A 22,123-nucleotide genomic window follows, 5' to 3' on the forward strand; every position below is an offset into this window, starting at 1 on the left:
CTCACTCTCAAATGCTTCCATAACCATAACCACCCCCGTGGTGAGCAATGGCAGCCTACTGAGAGCATCAGCACAGTTTTCTGTGCCTGGCCTGTGGCGGATGGCGTAGTTGTATGCAGACAACTTGAGCGCCCATCTCCGGATGCGGGCCAGTGCGTTGGTATTTATTCCTTTGCTCTCGGAAAACAGGGATATAAGTGGCTTATAGTCAGTTCCCAATTCGAATTTTAGCCCAAATAGTTGTTGATGCATTTTCTTTACCCCATAGACACACGCTAACGCTTCTTTTTCAAACATGTTGTAGGCTTTCTCGGCCTTAGACAGACTCCTGGATGCATAAGCAACTGGTTGCAGTTTCCCGAAATCATTAGCTTGTTGCAATACACACCCGATGCCATATGACGATGCATCACATGCTAGTACCAAACGCTTACATGGATCATACAACACAAGCAATTTGTTTGAGCATAACAATTTTCTCACTTTTACAAAGGCATTTTCTTGGCTTTTGCCCCAAACCCATTCGTCCCATTTTCGTAGTAAGACATGCAGTGGTTCTAGTAGGGAGCTGAGACCCGGTAAGAAGTTAACAAAGTAGTTCAAGAGTCCCAGGAACGACCACAGCTCCGTCATGTTCTGTGGCGTTGGTGCATTCTCGATTGCCTCCGTCTTCGCATTGGTGGGCCTGATGCCATCTGCTGCAATCCTCCTTCCCAAGAACTCCACTTCAGGCACCAGGAAAATGCACTTCGAGCGTTTTAACCTGAACCCCACGCGGTTGAGCTGACTAAGAACCTCCTCCAGTTTCTGCCAATGCTCGACTGTGTTCTGACCTGTGACCAAGATGTCGTCCTGGAAGACCACGGTGTGCGGGACCGACTTCAGTAAACTTTCCATGTTTCTCTGGAATATCACCGCCGCTGATCGGATTCCAAACGGGCATCTGTTATAAACAAAAAGACCTTTGTGCGTGTTGATGCAGGTGAGGGCCTTCGATGATTCCTCCAGTTCCTACTTCATGTAGGCTGAGGTCAGATCCAGCTTCGTGAATGTCTTTCCTCCCGCCAGCGTTTCAAAGAGGTTGTCAGCTTTTGGAAGTGGGTATTGGTCCTGCAGGGAGTAACGATTGACAGTTATTTTGTAATCGCCACAGATTCTGATGGTGCCATCTCCCTTGAGGACTGGGACAATAGGACTGGCCCACTTGCTGAACTCGATCAGTGAAATGATGCCCTCTCGTTGCAGACGGTCAAGCTTGATCTCTACCCTTTGTCTCATCATGTACGGTACTGCTCTCGCCTTGTGATGGATGGGTCGCGCCCCTGGAATTAGGTGGATTTGCACTTTTGCTCCTTGGAATTTCCTGATGCCTGGTTCGAACAGCGAAGGAAATTTGTTTAAGTCCTGGGCACACGAAGTGCCGTCAGCGGGCGATAGCGCTCGGATGTCGTCCCAGCTCCTGCCGAGCAGAGTAGGATCATCGCCTGGTACCACCCAGAGTGGTAGCTTGTGCACTGCTCCATTGTAGGAGACCTTTACAGGAAGTAGCACTGCCGATTACAGGAATCAGTTCTTTCGTGTAACTTCTTAGTTTCGTGCGAATTGGAGTTAAGACTGGCCTTGATGCCTTGTTGCACCACAACCTTTTGAAAGTCTTTTTGCCCATGATGGACTTGCTTGTGCCCGTGTCCAGCTCCATTGACACCGGGAGTCCATTTAGTTCAACATTCAGCATTATCGGGAGACAATTCGTGGTGATTGTGTGCACCCCATGTACCTCTGCCTCCTCTATCAGAGGTTCTGTTTCATCGTGATCCTCCATGGATCTGTCCTCCCCTGCAACGTGGTGGTTTGCAGGTTTAGCAGGCCTAGCAGCTCACCTGCACACTCGTTGGAGGTGTCTCATTGTTCCACAGCCCTTGCAAATGTATCCTTTGAATCGGCATGAATGGAAATGATGATCATCCCTGCAGCGCCAACAACGTGTTAATGGCCTTGCATTCATCACCCTTGATGGTGGACTCTGAGACATCTGCGGACGTGTAGCTGCAGGTATGTGTGACCTGCCCTGTCCGTTATAATTCGAAAACAACATCACTTTGTTCATAGTACTTGTAGCAGCACTTGTGTGCAGAGAGATTTGCTTAGTATTGTCACTGGTGGCAATGAACGCCTGGGCTATTGCTATGGCCTTACTCAAGGTTGGGGTCTCTACAGTCAAAAGTTTGTGAAGTTTGGTTTCGTGGCCAATGCCAAGTACGAAAAAGTCTCTGAGCATGTGCTCCAAATGTCCTTCAAATTCGCAATGTCCTGCAAGGCGTCTTAGCTTGGCGACATAACTCGCCACTTCCTGGCCTTCAGATCTTTTGTAGGTGTAGAACCGGTATCTTGCCATCAGAACGCTTTCCTTTGGGTTCAAATGCTCTCGGACCTGTGTGCACAAATCGTCGTACGATTTCTCCATGGGTTTCGCTGAAGTGAACAGTTTCTTCATGGGTGCCCCACAGATGGTGAGGAGGATCACTCTACGTTTGGCAGCGCTCTCTTCCCCATCTAGCTCGTTGGCCACGAAGTATTGGTCGAGTCACTCCACAAAAGTTTCCCAATCATCTCCCTCCGAGAGTTTCTCCAGGATGCCCATTGTTCTCTGCATCTTTGGGTTCGCTATCTGTATCTCGTCGCCAGTTGTAGTGTATGGAGAAAGAGTCAGACTGAACACTGTGAGCTCAAAGTAAAATGTGACCTTAGTCTTTTATTGCTGGTCTCCAGAGTGCCTCTCCAACCCGTGAAGCACTCTTAAATACCTGTGCTCCCAAGGGATTTTGAGATCCCTTGGGATTCCAGGGAATGAGCCCTCTGGTGGCTGTACAGAGTATGTACAAGTCCAGATACATAACGAGGAGAAATTTCTTTTCTCAGAAAGTTGTAAATCTATGGAATTCGTTGTATCGGAGAGCTGTGGAAGCTGGGACAGTGAATAAATTTAAGACAGAGATCGACAGTTTCTTAAACAATAAGGGGATAAGGGGTTATGGGGAGTGGGCAGGGAAGTGGATCTGAATCCATGATCCGATCAGCCAAGATCATATTAAATGGCGGAGCAGGCTCGAGGGGCCGTATGGCCTATTCCTGCTCCTATTTCTTATATTCTTATAATCTAGCTTCCCAATCTTTCTTATTTTTTTACTCGTTCTTTTCTGGCTTTTAATGGATATCATACATCTTTTACAGATTAGCATAGCTCTGTATTCTTTAGTCCTTCGGTTTCATATAGCAACATTAGGAACAAGAGAAAGCCATTCAGCCCTAGATTCTGTTTCGCCATTCTGCACCTCAACTCCATTTTCCTGCCTTTGCTCCATATTTGTTGCTGCCCTTACAAAAAACCTATCCATCTCAGTCTTGAAAGCTTTACTTCTCCTGGGATCCACAGCCTTTTGGTGGAGAGACTTCCAGATTTCTACCATCCTTTGTGTGAAAAGTGCTTTCTGGTTTTGCTACTGAATGGTTTAGTTCTAATTTTAAGATTATGTTGCCTTGATTCCCCCACCAGATGAAATAGTTCCTCAGTATCTACCCTATCAGAGGCTTGTAACATTTTAAACTCCCCAATCAAATCACCCTTCTACACACGAGAATACAAGTTTATGCAACTGTTCTCAGAATTGAATCCTCTGCAGTGCAGTGGGTAGCACTCTTGCTGCCGAGTCAAAAGGTTGTGGGTTCAAGTCCCACTGCAGAGTTGTCCCAACTGAGCACAAAAATCGAGGTTGACACTTCAGTGCAATGCTGGGGGAGTGCTGCACTGTCAGAGGTGACATCTTTCAGATGAGACGTTAAGCCGAGGTACCGTCTGCTCTCTCTGGTAGACATAAAAGATCCCATGGCACTATATTGAAGAAGAGTAGGGAAGTATTCCCCAATATTTATCCCTCAATCAACAACACTAAAACAGAATGGTGGTGGGAATATTGGCAAAACAGTCAACTGACAGGATTTAGCGTTTGCACAGATAAACACGGAAATCCTGAAGTTGCGGTCGACCATTCACAGATTGCGCTGTGTAATTCCCCAGAGCTAGCAATCAATTGAAATCACATATAAGAATGCAAACTTCCACTATTATGCTGGAATATCACTGTTAAACTCCGCCCCCCCACTCCTCCCTCCACTCCCGAATTGGGGTTTACATAAAGTATTGACTGCGAAACAAAAATTTAATTTTGTGTACTGTCAAATTTATCCATTTTAATAAAAATGTAAAGTTTTAAGAAACTTCCAAAAAAAGTAATTTTTTAAAGTTTATTCCTCTTTATATCAGGTTTCCCTTTTCCCCATGTGAGAGCCCCAATTTTTGTTTTGCTTTCTCTAACACGATTACAAAGTTAGAATTTTAAGAGCTTACCCACTTCCTTATTTACTGTCTGAAAATTCTGAATTTTGATTGGCTGCTTAGACAACTTGTTGCCATCACAGCAACTCGCACTATGGAATTCCCACTATACTACATTGATTTGAATTACGTATCAGAAAACCCAAACTTCTCAACACAGAAATCGTGAGATCTTTGTACAGAGCTTAATTCAGGGCCACCAGCGAATGCCTTTCCTTTGCCGCTGACCACAAATTCTGGGCCAATCATTTTTTTTAAGAAGTTTTTTTCATGATGTTTCAGCTTCTACCTAAATCCTATGTGTATGTCACAATCTTTATTTCGCTCATAAAATTATTAAAAGTAGATTCGAATCTATGCATTTTACTTCCTTGGTTGCTCTCTCTCAGAATTCTTCAATGTGATTGGCTGCTTATTCAGATTGATGACATCACTGTACATTTGATTTCGCGCCAGATTCAAAAAAAGGTCGGGAGAGCTGAAATCAACGCCACCAAGATTGCTAGATCTTTGTAAGCAGCTTTCTTCGAGGTCAGTGGCACTTACTGACAATTTGCTGCTGACTGCAAATTCCGAGCCATAATCTGGTCATTATCACATTGTTGTTTGTGGGAGCTTGGTGCGTGCAAATTGGCTGCTGCGCTTCCTACCTTACAACAGTGACTACACTTCAAAAGTATTTAATTAGCTGTAAAGTGTTTTGGGATGTCCTGAGATCGTGAAATGCGCTATATAAATGTAAGTCTTACTTTCTTGCTGGTAAATCTGAGCTATACCCTCTCCAATGCCAATATATCCTTCCTGAGGTGGGGTGCCTAAAACTGACACAGTACTCAGATGGGGTCTGGTCAAGGCTCCATATAAGGGAAGCATAACATCTGCCCTTTGTATTCTACCCCTTGAGAAAAAGGCCAACATTCCATTAGCCTTTTTGATTTTTTTTGTACCTGTCTACTAGTTTTTAATGATTGGTGTACTTAGACTCCCAAATCTCTAAGCTCCTCTGCAGTTCTTCGTTTCTTACCATTTAAAGAATTCTCCGGATTATCCTTTTGGGTTCAAAGTGGATGACATGACACTTGTCCACATTGAACTCCATTTGTTTTGTCCACTCACTTAAATGATCTTATGTCCCTTTGCAAATTATTTCTCTCATCTGCATTACTTACTGTCCCTCCTAACTTAGTAACTTCAGGCTTGTGCTAGCCCACTTTGGCACCTGCGGGTCTTGGGTACCTGTCTGTAGCTACCAATGATCATGTGACTGTCCAGTTATTGAAGTGTTCTTTGACGATGTCTGGCAGGATTGTTCAGAGTGGTCTCCTTGCACTCCGAATCCTTTCTTTTCTCACCTGCTCTCCCTCTCTGATTGTTCTCAATGCTCTTGTTCTCTTCCGCTTCCTTCGAACTCGCAGGGCTGTGTGCCTCTCTGGGTTGTTTTCAAGACATTCTCCCCTTCTGGGCTCTGCCAAACTGCTCTCTTTGTCGGCTTAGGCTTCTCTGCACCTCTACACCATCTCCTTGAACTGCTACACTTCTTGTGGTGATAGTGTTCCCATGACGGTGTTACATAGGCAATTCCAGGATTTTTGAAAGAATATAATGTCCAAGTTAGGATGGTATTTGATATGGAGGAGAACTTTTCACGACATTGCAGCTCTTAAAATTCTTGGTGTTCGAAGTCGTGAAGCACAGAGTTGCTGTCAAAATAATTCTGCCGTTGCTACCATTGCTCATTCTCCTCTCCCCAAAACTCCACTTTTTTAATGGAAATTTGTCTTCCCGTTGTTTCTAACTGATATCAGAACTTAGAAATGGAGATGCAAAGAAAAACAGAAAATGTTGCAAATGTACAGCAGGTCCATCAGCATCTGTGAAGAGAAGCGACAGGTTAACATTTCAAGTGTGCACCTATTTTTGAGCTGGAAACTGAGAAACAGGAAACTCTTTAATGGAAATCTATCAAAGCTGGAAAGAAGTCAAAATTGGTGGATGATAATTATCTCTGTAAGATAATGAAAAGGATTTAATGAACAAAAGAACATGAGAATAACTATGGAACGAGATGGGAAATATACTGAAAAAACTTCAAATGCAGGAAATCTGAAATAAAAGCAGAAAGACAGACAAGCACCCTGAGTGCATATTACCCTTCCCTGAAACTGCACTGCCAACATGCCTTCCCTCCCTACAGATGCCAACAGATTCCCCCTCTACCTCATGCATCCCAGTGTGCTGTCTCTTTAAAAAAAAAAAATGGGAAGATAGTTGATGGATGAAGTTTATAATATCAGTGTTTAGTTCAAACAACAGCAGAATGCCCAGGAGAAAGATGAGACCCTGTTCCTTAAGCTTGTATTGATCTCAGTTGTAACAGTGTCGAAGGCAAAAGATGGAGCGGTCAGAGTAATAATTGGAGTGAAAGTTAAAATGATAAGCCGTAGGGAGGTCAGGATCATACCTGTGGCCAAGCAGGTTCAGCAAAACATTACCCAATCTGTGTTCAGTTTCCCCAATGTAGAGGAGAACGTGCCATGAGCAGTAAATATAGTATAGTAGATTGGAGGAAATAGACAAAAATTGCAATCTTCAATAGGAGTATTTTATCTCTAAGCCACACCTTTTAAACACAGCAGAATAACCTTCGAATGATTGAAAGTCAAATCTATAAATGAGTTACACATCTGACTCCAGTGAATCTAGCTTCCTTGTAATTAATGGGGCCGAAATTCAGGTGCACCAGAAAGCTGGCGCACCTATGAGTTTTTAGCTGGTACTCACTGCTGGAATGATAAGCTGTAGCAAGGTCTTGGTACAGTGACTAGATCCATTTTCAGGACTTTGAATTTTTTTCAAAGTTCTGTAGGAAATGGATCATAATGGGGGCAAGCTTTAGACTCTGACTGGCTAAAAATGGGTCGGTGAGGCCGTCCGCTGCTGTCAATCAACATAGTGATGCCACAGCACTTGTGCGTCACTGTATTCTCTCCCTTCCCTTAAAGGGGAGAGGTTCGAGCATTTTTTAACTTTGACCACTGGGCCATCAGGGAGGGTTTCGGCCGGGCCAGCAGCCTGGCACCCAAGAGGACAGTATTTTGCCGTCCGATCGGCAAATTGGCCGACAAAAATGTTTGCATTGCGACCGCGGCAGTAGGCCCTCCCCTTTAAGGGCAGCCACGCTGCCGGCTGCACATAGTCTTCAGAAGAGGGTGCACCGGCAGAAAAACCTGCCAGGGGCACCGCGTGGCAGGGGATCGACAGATCAAGCTGAAAATGGATAGGTAAGTATTTATTTTATTTAAATTTGGCAGCGCATCTAGTTGGGCGGGATGGGGTCCAGGCTGAAAAATCCCCGATGTGAATTTAGGTCGGGCGGTCCTGTTGACCCCAAAGTAGCAGCCATTCGATTTTTAGGAATGGCCGCCACAAAGGAGCATTAACGGGTCTCTTTGAGATCCTGAATTTCAGTCCCAATGTTTGTACATTGGAAGAATATCATGCCATTATCACAATTTATGTACTTTGGAATAATTTGAGGAAACTTGCTGCTGAAATGTAATACATATTTAAGGGCTGAAATTGCTCCTTTCTTTAAGAGCCGTGGCCACCTCTTTGTCTGTCGCTAATGACTCTCCGCCTAGTCGGTGCGGAGTGAGCACCATTTTTTAAATTGCCTTCCCTGGGTTGTGCAGCGGTAATCGCTACTGCGCGTTCGTGCTCCTGCCCCGTCGGGCACATGCAGACTCCCCACTGACTGGTGGTGACCCCTATTCTGCTCCACGTGGGAGATTGCAACGCGGGAAATTGCCCCCCGGGAGTGGATCGGCCGCCGGTTGGTGCCCTGACAACTTTCTCCGGTGGGAAGCTGTGCGCGTCTCGGTGGCGGGTCTGCCCTTAAAGGGTAGGGCGCACTGCCGCGGACGGCATTTTATTTTATTTGTCGGCTGACTGCCAGGTTGGCCCGACAATGGTGCCCACAGGTTCGGCCGGGCCACCAACAGGCAGCCCGGCATCCTCTCTTGGGTACCAGGCTGCTGGCCCGGCCGAGACCTTCTCTGGTGGCCCAGTGGACCTGACTAAACCCCATGCAGAAGTCGTAGCAGCCCTTCCCTTTAACTGAAGGGGAGGGACATTGTGACGTGTCAGCGCGACGCTGCACGTCCGCATTGCGCTGACGACTGGGAGGGGTGGCTGACCCAACCAAAGGCCATTTCCGCCCCACGCCCGCCTGCAATACCGCCCCACTGGAAAAAAAAATTCTAAAGGCTCGAATTTGCACTTCATCGCCCCCCAGTTTCTCGGCAGTATTGGCCGTTTTGGGCGAGAACCAAGTTGGTGAAAAATTCCCTACCTGAGGCATGCCGGCGGTTTTGAAGTACCGCTGGGGTGAGGACCGCCGGCGTGCAACATCCACAGATCGCCTCGCATGATCTTTGGCTTAGTGGGGACCCATAGGTAAGTACAAAAATAGATAAAAAATACCCATGAGGATCAGCGGAGCAGGACAGTAGGTAAGTAGGTCTGCAAGAAAAAGGTAAATTATTGGTTTTTTACTATTTATTTTCAAAATCTGTTGGGATGGTTTAATTTAAAAATGTCTTGGGAATGTTTTGGGGATGTTTTAGTTAGGTATTTAGAAAAATTATTTAAATTTTTTTGATGTTAGGCCCAACCCGCAGCCTCGGTGTAAATTTTTTTATTTTTTGCCCATTTTCTTTAGGCACCGCCTAATCTAGCAGAAATTGCACTTTTCCGCCCAGATTGGGGGTGCAAGCCCATATTTTTCGCTGGGTGGATTTAAAAAAAATTTTTCAGAACATTTTTGCCGGTGATTATCTTCCCAGCCTTAGCGCTGGCAGGCTTTGGGGAAATTCTAGCCCTAAGACTTGAATTTCTGTCGGAGCACCGTCCCATTGATTGGGCAGGAGAAAACCTTTAAAAAAACGGTGAGTGCGCTCCATTTGGGGTGGGGCTAGTATTTAGTCATGTATTTTCATTTCACATAAATATTTCACTTAGATATTATAGAAAATTATTCATAAAAATCTTGAAGTTACAAAAGAACAATCTCAGAATTGCATATCTTTTTCACTTGGTCAGTTCTATGTTATATATTATATAACTTTAACCGATTGTACATGATATTTGTTTTACTTCAGATGATACTTCAAAAACAGCAGATGTTCGACTATCCCTGGATGACCTGTTCAGAATAGAGTTCACTGTACATGACCCAGAAGTAAAGTGGATCAACGGTATGTATTAAAGTCATAACTCACAGGCTTGAACTGTAACAACTAAATATCAATGCTATGAATTGGGTACAAATGGTAGTGTTATGGAATTAACTTTAATGACATTATTTAAGAATAGGCTATGGAAATGGAAACATGGAGTTTGTGTTCCAACAGAACAAAGTTGTGGACTGAAATCTAAACTTCTATATACAACTATTTATAAGAAGAATGTTAAATTATTTTGATGTGCAGGTTACATTGTTGCAAAAGGACATAATTAAAGGGTTTAGCGGATGAATTTATAATCAAACTTGATATTTGTGCAACCATAGGCAATTATTACCTTTTAATTATTTTAGTGGTAGTACTTTTACCTCTGAGTCAAAGCCATGAGTTCAAGTTCCAACTCAAAGATTTGAGTACATAATCTAGGCTGACACTTCAGCTTTCTACTGAAAAAGTGCTGCACTGTTAAAGGTGCCATTTTCCGGATGAGATGTTAAACCGAGATCCTGTCTGTGTCTCAGGTGAGCATAAAAGATGCTATAGCACTATTCATAGAAGAGCAGGGGAATTCCATTGGTTTCGTAGCCAACCTTTATGACAAACATCATAACACCGTTACCTGTTCATTGCTATTTGTAGGACCTTGCTGTGTGCAAATTGGCTGCCATATTTCCCTATATTACAATAGTGACTACATTTCAAATGTACTTCATTGGCTGTGAAGTGCTTTGGGATGTCCTGAGGTTGTGAAATATGCTGTATAAATACAAGTTCTTGTTTCTTTATTTGTTACATAAAACCCTTGTCTGGCTAAGACTGAAAATTCACCACATGGGAAACTTTCACTACACGTCCACACATATATGATATGCATCATCATCATCATAGGCAGTCCCTCGGAATCGAGGAAGACTTGCTTCCACTCCTGAAGTGAATTCTTTGATGGCTAAACAGTCCAATACGAGAGCCACAGACGTTGTCACAGGTGGGACAGATAGTCGTTGAGGGAAGGGGTGGATGGGACAGCTTTGCCGCATGCTCTTTCCGCTGCCTGCGCTTGATTTCTGCATGTTCTCGACGTTGAGACTCGAGGTGCTCAGCGCCCTCCCGGATGCACTTCCTCCACTTAGGGCGGTCTTTGGCCAGGGACTCCCAGGTGTCAGTGGGGATGTTGCACTTTATCAGGAAGGCTTTGAGGGTGTCCTTGTAACGTTTCCGCTGCCCACCTTTGGCTCGTTTGCCGTGAAGGAGCTCTGAGTAGAGCACTTGCTTTGGGAGTCTCGTGTCTGGCATACGAACTATGTGGCCTGCCCAGCGGAGCTGATCGAGTGTGGTCAGTGCTTCAATGCTGGGATGTTAGCCTGGATGAGGACGCTGATGTTGATGCGCCTGTCCTCCCAGGGGATTTGTAGGATCTTGGAAGGCATTATTGATGGTATTTCTCCAGCAACTTGAGGTGTCTACTGTACATGGTCCATGTCTCTGAGCCATACCGGAGGGCCGGTATTACTACAGCCCTGTAGACCATGAGCTTGGTAGCAGTTTTGAGGGCCTGGTCTTCAAACACTCTTTTCCTCAGGGGGCCGAAGGCTGCACTGGCGCACTGGAGGCAGTGTTAGATCTCGTTGTCGATGCCTGCTCTTGTTGATAGGAGGCTCCCGAGATATGGGAAGTGGTCCACGGTGTCCAGGGCAATGCTGTGCGGCGAGGACATGCTGGTGGGAGGACCTTTGTCGAGAAAGATTGATGTGCAAGAACATTATAAAGGAGTTTGAAAGAGTAGCAATATCTACTGTTCACATTTTGAATATGAAACAAGAAGGTAAAATGATCGCCAGAATTGATCTGAAGATCCTCCTTGATATAATTAGAAGGGCCTGAAAGTTTAGGCTTTATGTACATGCGTTCTAATTGTCACCTTTCCCATGTGCAATGATGACTCTCCTTGCAGCTAGCAATCCAATCTGATCAAGTACACTTGACTGCTTTGTTTCTATAAGCTACTCTGAAATTGTAAACCTGAAGATAAATGACAACTTAATACAAGGCATCTGTAATAGTCTATTGATTGCTTCCTGTCCAAATGTTTCAGCTTAATGGCTGCAAAACTCAGCCTCTCCAGTAAGCTCATTGAATATTGCAAGCCCATTTTAAGCTCATCATCACGCATCAATGGATAAAAAGAACTCTCTGAATGTGACAACATTGTGACGAGAACTAGTTCCTGCTTGTCTCATTGCTGCAATAACCTTATCATCTTCAGATCCAGGCAATATCAGTTCCTGAGCTGTGTTCTATTGCACTGCTGCCAAAAAATAGCTTTTCTTTCAGTTTGTTACTCAAGAGCAAGTTTGTAATTGTTTTCAGCTTTTTTTTAAAGTTTATATCAGGACATTGATCTGAGTAATTAGAAAGCTTCCCCAACCACTGGTGGAAATAATAGTTTTCAACCTGAGATTGTCCCATTATTTTCCTACTGAGCCTTGTCTCGAGGATAACGGGATTATTGACAAGGTAACCAGTGTAAAGTGGCAGCTCACTTGACATAATGGACCATCAAATGCCTTTTTTACCTCTAATAAGCCCTAGTAAAACTAAATGTAACTTTTTTTACTCTATTTTCCTCCACTTCAAATGTTTATCGACTCTTCCTTTAAAAGATCCAATAATCTCTGCTTCAACTATTCACTTTGCTTATGCAGACAAAAGGCTGCATTGTCTCTGACCTACTATGCTATCAGTTTTGAAAGGGGCCTTTGCATCATCTGGCAATGGAAAGGAAAATCAGGCAGGATGTTTAATGAATGATTGATCTTCTTTTATGCTCCCACTAAAGTTAAAGGTGTCGTCTTATCTTTTTGAATGCTTTGAGTGCTTTTCTGTACAGATGCAGTGTACAGAAAAGACTCATCTTTTGTTTCCTAACTTGTTCCTTTACCATTTCATTTTTGCCCATCATCCCTTTTGTCTCTTAAATCTCTTCTGCCTTGCACTCTAGCACAGACCTTCCCTTTTGTTATTTCCTCCCCTCCCCCTTTCAGTGCCCCTGCACTTCCTTATGAATCTGTTACATCTCGAACTTTTCCAGTTCTGACGAAGGGTCACAGACCTGAAACGTTAACTTTGTTTCTCTCCACAGATACTTCCTGACCCACTGAGATTTCCAGCATTATCAGGGAATTTCTAGTTTGGGATTCACTTTGGAACTTACCTGACAAAAAAAAAATAATAGGGCTAATTTAAATTTGGCGGTGGTGTGAAACGAACGATATTTGGATTAGCCGCACATTATTCTTCCCGTCTAATTTTATTTTCCATTGACTTCAATGTAAAGCAATATCGGGTGGGGTGTATAATGGGCGGCCGATCTGATGGTGCCCATTTCATGCCATCGCCTAAAGTTAAAATGGCCTCCAATGTGCTAAGAACAGTTACACACAGTCAGTTACTGACTGGCAGCGACTGGTGTCTGCCTACGAATTATTGATGCGGGTAATCATTTGGTACAAAATCAGAAAGGATCAGAAAGAGAAAAGTTAGGTAAATGTTTTGCTTGTATTCCTTAATCACAATTTACAGATGCTAGTTATCCTGCTGTATATTTCCAGCTTTTCTGATTATATTTCACAATTTCAGTTTTCACTTTTAATCTTTTGTTACAAGTCTTAAATATTGATCAGTTGTGAAACTGTCGGCCTGAGTTGCTCCTATTTTTTTTGAGCAACTAGTTTAGAATGGAGCATCTTACAAAATGCAATTCTTGGCATTTTGTTTGCTCCAGTTCTAGTGAGTTAGAATAGTTTCATTTTAGAACAGATTTCTTTTTTCAAAAGGGGGTGTGTCCAGCCACTGTTTTGCAAGTTTAGGCAGCGAAAACTTACTCCAAACTAACTTAGAATGGAGTAAGTGTAGATTTTTGTACACTCAGAAAAACCTTGCCTACACTTATAAATCAGGCGTAAGGAACGAGAGATGGGGTGGGGGGGGGCGGGGAGGGAAGTTTACAAGCATTAAACACTTCACTTTTACAAAGAAAAAGCCATCATCAATAATAAATGATAAATAAATCAATAAATCAACCAATAAATCAATCAAAAAAATAAAAAAATAAAAAAAATCAATCAATAAATAAAACATTATTTCTACTCAGCTACTGCAGCACCGGGAGCCCTCCAATACCCCTGTGTCTCTCTCTCTCTGTCTCTGTCTCTGTCAGTGTCTTTTTGTGTTTCTGACAGTGAGGGGGGAGGGAGGAGGGGGGGGAAGAGAGAGGGGGAGAAAAGAGGGGGGAAAGAGAGGGCAGGGAGAATGGGGAAGGGGGTAGAAGAAGAGGGGGGAAAGAAAGGGCGGGGAGAAAAGAGAGGATGGGGAAGTGGGAGAAGAAGAGCAGGGGAAAGAGAGGGGGAAGAAAGAGGGGAGGAGAAAATTAATGGGGATAGAAGATGATCCGGGGGGGTAGAAGATGAATGGGGGGTGAGAGGGAGAAGATGAACGGAGGAGGGGGAAGGGAGAAGATGAACGGGGGGGGGGGGAGAAGCTGAACGGGGGGAGAGGGGGAGAAGATGAACGGGGGGAGAAGCTGAATGGGGGGAGAAGATGAACGGGGGGGAGAAGATGAACGGGGGAGATGGGGGGGAGAGGGGGAGAAGATGAACTGGGGAGGGAGAGGGGGAGAAGATGAATGGGGGGGGAGAGGGGGAGAAGATGAATGGGGGGGAGAGGGGGAGAAGATGAACGGGGGGGAGAGGGGGAGAAAATGAACGGGGGGGAGAGGGGGAGAAGATGAACGGGGGGGAGAGGTGGAGAAGATGAACGGGGGGAGAGGCGGAGAAGATGAACGGGGGGAGAGGGGGAGAAGATGAACGGGGGGGAGAAGATGAACTGGGGGGGGAGAAGATGAATTGGGGGGAGAAGATGAACTGGGGGGGGGAGAAGATGAACGGGGGGGGAGGAGATGAACTGGGGGGGGGAGAAGATGAACGGGGTAGGGGGAGAAGATGAACGAGGAGAGGAGAGAAGATGCTGAACGGGCGGTGGGGGAGGAGAAGAAGATGCTGAACGGGGGCTAGCTGAACAGGCCCCGCCAAGGACTTCGGGCGGGGCCTGCACGCAGCCGATGCCAGGCTGCCTCCGCCGCCGGCATTTCAGGTGGGGCCCACCCCAGCGAGATGCCAGGAGAGCGGGCCCCGCCGCCGACAAGGTATGCAGTGTCAGGCCACACAGCCGGGGATAGGGGCGACATCCCTTCGGCGAGGCATAGAGTTGTCGCCCGGAGACAGGACGCGCTGGGAGGGCCAGGAGCTATTGCGCATGCGCGCAGCTGCCGGCACTGTTTTTGGCGCAGGGCTGTAGCTCCGCCCCCAGCAGCTCCTGCTGCACCGCGCCGAGCTAGAAATGGACCTACAGCTATCTGAGAATCACGAGGTAAGTATTCGGCGCAATTTTTGTTCTACAAATTAGGCGGGCCCGTCCGATGTGCGCCGTTCTAGCAGGGGTCTAAAACTTGAGCCCAAAATGTGTACACATTATCAAACTGTAGCAAAATGTGGAAATTTTGAGTACCTTAATTTTGGCCCAAATCAGATTGAGGGTTTGCTCCGATCATCGTGTTTAATAGTTTTGCTTATTGGTTGATCGTTCATTGTGTAAGAAGAAGAAGATACTTAGAACGGGCGGAGTGCGTGGGCTGACCTGTTCCAGGGACGAAGAGGTTAGAGCCACTTTAAAGCCCGGAACTCATTTAAATGAAACCAGTGAGGTACAGATGCCAAACAGGCATCTCAATGGTGCTCGCTGGCTTCTGGCCTGAACAATTTCAGCTGGTGCCCAGGCCGAGCTAGTCTGTAAGTAGATCCTGGGGAGGGCCGGGAAGCAAAGCAGACAGGGGTGAGCCTGGGCTGACAGTGGCCCACGTTATTTTTGTACAGCGAGAAGGGTTTTTGCTGCTCCTTTTGCCTGCACCAAAATGTTTAGGGTCTGTTTTTTGAGTGGTCAGCAGCAAAGTTCGTTCACTTTTTTTTTTGCTGCATGACCGCAGCGCACGCTTTGCATATTTTCCAATGGCGGCGGCTTGTGAGCAACCTGCGCAGGACCTTCCGATTGATGCGCCACCATACGCCCGCGCATCTTAGGGACAACACTGGTCAGCAGCAGTCCCGTTAAGGACTATGAAGGTCGTGTCTGATGAAATTGATTGAATTTTTTGAGGAGGTAACGAGGAGGGTCGATGAGGGTAGTGCATTTGATATAGTGTACATGGATTTTAGCAAGGCCTTTGACAAGGTCCCATATGGCAGGTTGGTCAAAAAAGTAAAAGCCCATGGGATCCAAGGCAAAGTGACAAGTTCAATCCAAAATTGGCTCAGAGGCAGGAAGCAAAGGGTATTGGTTGATGGGTGTTTTTGTGACTGGAATGCTGTTTCCAATGGGGTGCCGTAGGGCTCAGTACTCAGTCCCTTGCTTTTTGTGCTATATATCAATGATTTAAACTTCAATATAGGGGGCATGATTAAGAAGTTTGCAGATGATATAAAAATTGACCGTGTGATAGTGAGGACGATAGCTGTAGACTGAAGGAAGATATCAATGAACTGGTCAGGTGGGCAGAAAAGTGGCAAATGGAATTCGATCCGGAGAAGTGTGAAGTAATGCATTTGGGGAGGGCTAATAAGGCATTACACAATAAATGGTAAGATACTGAGAAATGTAGAGGAACAGACGGACCTTGGAGTGCATGTCCATAGATCCTTGAAGGTAGTAGGACAGGTAGATAAGGTGGTAAGGAAAGCATAGGGATACTTTCCTTTATTAGCTGAGGCAAAGAATTTAAGAGCAGAGGTTATGCTAGAATTGTGTAAAAGACTAGTTAGGCCACAGCTAGAGAACTGCGTACAGTTGTGGTCATCACATTACAGGAAGGATTTGATTGCACTAGACAGGGTACAGTAGTGATTTACAAGGATGTTGGCAAGACGGGAATTTTAGCCATGAAGAAAGACTGGATAGGCTGAGGTTGTTTTCTTTGGGACAGAGGAGGTTGAGGGGAGACTTAATTGAGGTGTATAAAATTATGAGGGGCCTTGATAGAGTGGATAGAAAGGACCTATTTCCTTTATCAGAGAGGTGATCGATAACCAGGGCTGATAGATTTAAAATAATTGGTAAAAGGATTAGAGGGGAGTTGAGGAGAACTTTTTTCACCCAGAGGGTTGTGGAGGTCTGAAATACACTGCCTGAAAGGATGGTAGAGGCGGAAACCCTGATCACATTTAAAAAGTACTTGGATATGCATTTGAAGTGCCGTAACCTGCAAGGACCAAGAGCTGGAAAGCGGGACTAGGCTGGATAGCTTTTTTTCGACTGGCACAGACACAAAATTACCTCCTTCTGTGCCGTAAGTTTCTATGATTCTATAATTCTATGTCATAAGGAAATCAATTTTCATAATGAAGAGGCCCATCACCTGAAACAGATGGAAGTTCTGACCATAAAAACATAGAAAATTGGTGCAGGATTAGGCCATTCGGCCCTTCGAGCCTGCACTACCATTCAATAAGATCATGGCTGATCATTCCCTCAGTACCTCTTTCCTGCTTTCTCTCCATACCCCTTGAGCCCTTTAGCCGTAAGGGCCATATCTAACTCCCTCTTGAATATATCCAATGAACTGGTATCAACAACTCTCTGTGGTAGGGAATTCCACAGGTTAACAACTCTCTGAGTGAAGAAGTTTCTCCTCATCTCAGTCCTAAATGGCTTACTCCTTATCCATAGTCTATGTCCCCTGGTTCTGGACTTCCCCAACCTCGGGAACATTCTTCCTGCATCTAACCTGTCCAGTCCCGTCGGAATTTTATATGTTTCTGAGATCTCCTCTCATCTTTCTAAACTCCAGTGAATACATGCCCAGTCGATCCAGTCTCTCCTCATATGTCAGTCCTGCCATCCCAGGAATCAGCCTGGTGAACCTTCGCTGCACTCCCTCAATAGCAAGAACGTCCTTCCTCAGATTAGGAGACCAAAACTGAACACAATATTCCAGGTGAGGCCTCACTAAAGCCCTGTACAACTGCAGTAAGACCTCCCTGCTCTTATACTCAAATCCCCTAGCTATGAAGGCCAACATACCATTTGCCTTCTTCACCACTTGCTGTACCTGCATGCCAACTTTCAATGACTGATGTACCATGACACCCAGATCTCGTTGCACCTCCCCTTTTCCTAATCTGCTGTCATTCAGATAATATTCTGCCTTCGCGTTTTTGCCCCCAAAGTGGATAACCTCACATTTATCCACATTATACTGCATCTGCCACGAGTTTGCCCACTCGCCTAACCTGTCCAAGTCACCCTGCAGCCTTTTGGCATCCTCCTCACAGCTCACACCACCACCCAGCTTAGTGTCATCTGCAAACTTGGAGATATTACACTCAATTCCCTCATCCAAATCATTAATGTATATTGTAAATAGCTGGGGTCACAGCACTGAGCCCTGCGGCACCCCACTAGTCACTGCCTGCCATTCTGAAAAGGACCCGTTTATCCCGACTCTCTGCTTCCTGTCTGCCAACCAGTTCTCTATCCACGTCAGTACATGTAAAGTCCTGTCCCTGCAGTACAGATTCACACGAGGCACATACTGAAGTCAAGGTCACTCAGGACCTGCATCTTTATTACACAGCTCTCGAATGCCACACTTGCCTGAGACCTGTCTTTATATACCTGTGTGGAACAGGTATCCAGTGTCTCCTGCAACTGCACCCCTGGTGGTAAGGTAAGCTTGTGGTTACAGGTCATCTCTAGTTACAGTCATGTATAGCATGGTAAGATACAGTTATGTACAGTAGTGTGAGATACATGACAGTACATTACCCCCAATACCATGTGCTTTAATTTTGCACACCAATCTCTTGTGTGGGAGCTTGTCAAAAGCCTTTTGAAAGTCCAAATACACCACATCCACTGGATCTCCTTTGTCCACTCTACCAGTTATATCCTCAAAAAATTCTACAAGATTTGTCAAGCATGATTTCCCTTTCATAAATCCATGCTGACTTGGACCGATCCCGTCACTGCTTTCCAAATGTGCTACTATTCATCTTGAATAATTGATTCCAACATATTCCGCACTACTGATGTCAGGTTAACCGGTCTATAATTAGTCGTTTTCTCTCTCCCTCCTTTCTTAAAAAATGATGTTACATTAGCTACCCTCCAGTCCATAGGAACCGATCCAGAATTGATAGACTATTGGAAAATGGTCACCAATGCATCCACTATTTCTAGGGCTACTTCCTTAACTACTGTGGGATGCAGGCTATCAGGCCCCAGGGATTTATCGGACTTCAATCCCATCAATTTCCCTAACACAACTTACCGCCTAATAAGGATTTCCTTCAGTTCCTCCTTCTCACTAGATCCTCGGTCCCCTAGTATTTCCAGAAGGTTATTTGTGTTTTCCTTCATGAAGACAGAACCAAATTATTTGTTTAATGGGTCCGCCATTTCTTTGTTCCCCATTATAAATTCAGCTGAATCTGACTGCACGGGACCTACGTTTGTTTTCACTAATCTTTTTCTCTTCACTTATCTATAGAAGCTTTTGCAATCAGTTTTTATGTTCCCAGCAAGCTTCCTCTTATATTCTATTTTCCCCCTCCTAATTAAACCCTTTGTCATCCTCTGCTTTATTACAAAATTCTCCCAGTCCTCAGGTTTGCTGCTTTTTGTGGCAAATTTATATGCCTCTTCCTTAGATTTAACACTATCCTTAATTTCCCTTGTTAGCCACGGTTGAGCCACCTTTCCCATTTTATTTTTACTCCAGACAGGGATGTACAATTATTGAAGTTCATCCATGTGATCTTTAAATGTTTGCCATTGCCTATCCACCGTTAACCCTTTAAGTATCACTCGCCAGTCTATTCTAGCCAATTCACGTCTCATACATTCGAAGTTACCTTTTCTTAAGTTCAGGACCCTAATCTCTGAATTAACTGTGTCACGCTCCATCTTAATAAAGAATTCTACCATATTATGGTCACTCTTCCCCAAGGGGCCTCGCATAACAAGATTGCTAATCAGTCCTTTCTCATTACACATCACCCAGTCTCGGATGGCCAGCCCTCTAGTTGGTTCCTCCAAAAATAAGTCCAAAAAACCATCCCTAATACACTCCAGGAAATCCTCCTCCACTGCATTGCTACCAGTTTGGTTAGCCCAATCAATATGTAGGTTAGTAAAGACAAATGTAGGTCCCCTGCAGTCAGAATCAGGGGAAGTCATAACGGGGAACAAAGAAATGGCGGACCAATTGAACAAGTACTTTGGTTCGGTATTCACGAAGGAGGACACGAACAACCTTCCGGTTATGAAAGGGGTCGGGGGGTCTAGTAAGGAGGAGGAACTGAGGGAAATCCTTATTAGCCGGGAAATTGTGTTGGGGAAATTGATGGGATTGAAGGCCGATAAATCCCCAGGGCCTGATGGACTGCATCCCAGAGTACTTAAGGAGGTGGCCTTGGGAATAGTGGATGCGTTGACAGTCATTTTCCAACATTCCATTGACTCTGGATCAGTTCCTATGGAGTGGAGGGTAGCCAATGTAACCCCACTTTTTAAAAAAGGAGGGAGAGAGAAAACAGGGAATTATAGACCGGTCAGCCTGACATCGGTAGTGGGTAAAATGATGGAATCAATTATTAAGGATGTCATAGCAGTGCATTTGGAAAGAGGTGACATGATAGGTCCAAGTCAGCATGGATTTGTGAAAGGGAAATCATGCTTGACAAATCTTCTGGAATTTTTTGAGGATGTTTCCAGTAGAGTGGATAAGGGAGAACCAGTTGATGTGGTATATTTGGACTTTCAGAAGGCGTTCGACAAGGTCCCACACAAGAGATTGATGTGCAAAGTTAGAGCACATGGGATTGGGGGTAGTGTACTGACATGGATTGAGAACTGGTTGTCAGACAGGAAGCAAAGAGTAGGAGTAAATGGGTACTTTTCAGAATGGCAGGCAGTGACTAGTGGGGTACCGCAAGGTTCTGTGCTGGGGCCCCAGCTGTTTACACTGTACATTAATGATTTAGATGAGGGGATTAAATGTAGTATCTCCAAATTTGCGGATGACACTAAGTTGGGTGGCAGTGTGAGCTGCGAGGAGGATGCTGTGAGGCTGCAGAGCGACTTGGATAGGTTAGGTGAGTGGGCAAATGCATGGCAGATGAAGTATAATGTGGATAAATGTGAGGTTATCCACTTTGGTGGTAAAAACAGAGAGACAGACTATTATCTGAATGGTGACAGATTAGGAAAAGGGGAGGTGCAAAGAGACCTGGGTGTCATGGTACATCAGTCATTGAAGGTTGGCATGCAGGTGCAGCAGGCGGTTAAGAAAGCAAATGGCATGTTGGCCTTCATAGCAAGGGGATTTGAGTACAGGGGCAGGGAGGTGTTGCTACAGTTGTACAGGGCATTGGTGAGGCCACACCTGGAGTATTGTGTACAGTTTTGGTCTCCTAACCTGAGGAAGGACATTCTTGCTATTGAGGGAGTGCAGCGAAGGTTCACCAGACTGATTCCCGGGATGGCGGGACTGACCTATCAAGAAAGACTGGATCAACTGGGCTTGTATTCACTGGAGTTCAGAAGAATGAGAGGGACCTCATAGAAACATATAAAATTCTGACGGGGTTAGACAGGTTAGATGCAGGAAGAATGTTCCCAATGTTGGGGAAGTCCAGAACCAGGGGTCACAGTCTAAGGATAAGGGGTAAGCCATTTAGGACCGAGATGCGGAGGAACTTCTTCACCCAGAGAGTGGTGAACATGTGGAATTCTCTACCACAGAAAGTAGTTGAGGCCAATTCACTAAATATATTCAAAAAGGAGTTAGATGAGGTCCTTACTGCTAGGGGGATCAAGGGGTATGGCGAGAAAGCAGGAATGGGGTACTGAAGTTGAATGTTCAGCCATGAACTCATTGAATGGCGGTGCAGGCTAGAAGGGCCGAATGGCCTACTCCTGCACCTATTTTCTATGTTTCTATGTTTCTATCCATGATAACTGCTGTATCTTTATTGCATGCATCCCTAATTTCTTGTTTGATGCTGTCCCCAACCTCACTACTACTGTTTGGTGGTCTGTACACAACTCCCACTTGTGTTTTCTGCCCTTTGGTATTCCGTAGCTCCACCCATACTGATTCCACATGATCCAAGCTAATGTCCTTCCTTACCTTTGCGTTAATTTCCTCTTTAACCAGCAACGCCACCCCGCCTCCTATTCCTTTCTGTCTATCCTTCCTAAATGTTGAATACCCTTGGATGTTGAGTTCCCAGCCTTGGTCACCCTGGAGCCATGTCTCCGTGATGCCAATTAGATCATATCCGTTAACTGCTATCTGCGCAGTTAATTCGTCCACCTTATTCCGAATACTCCTCGCATTGAGGCACAGAGTCTTCAGGCTTGTCTTTTTAACACACTT

The 22,123-nt window shown here is 45.0% G+C and overlaps 1 protein-coding gene across 1 annotated transcript in view; it reads left to right on the forward strand.

Moving 5' to 3' along the window:
* The window catches only part of LOC139253997 (inactive dipeptidyl peptidase 10-like), a 963,662-nt gene that overhangs the window by 149,872 nt on the left and 791,667 nt on the right, over positions 1 to 22,123 (forward strand). The window contains exon 4 of the mRNA XM_070873609.1: positions 9,553 to 9,648. Coding sequence (XP_070729710.1) covers positions 9,553 to 9,648 — 96 coding nt within the window. The remainder of the gene's footprint in view (positions 1 to 9,552; positions 9,649 to 22,123) is intronic.

The sequence above is a fragment of the Pristiophorus japonicus genome, chromosome 3 (genome assembly GCF_044704955.1).
Source record: "Pristiophorus japonicus isolate sPriJap1 chromosome 3, sPriJap1.hap1, whole genome shotgun sequence".
In the NCBI taxonomy this organism is placed as follows: Eukaryota; Metazoa; Chordata; class Chondrichthyes; family Pristiophoridae; genus Pristiophorus; species Pristiophorus japonicus.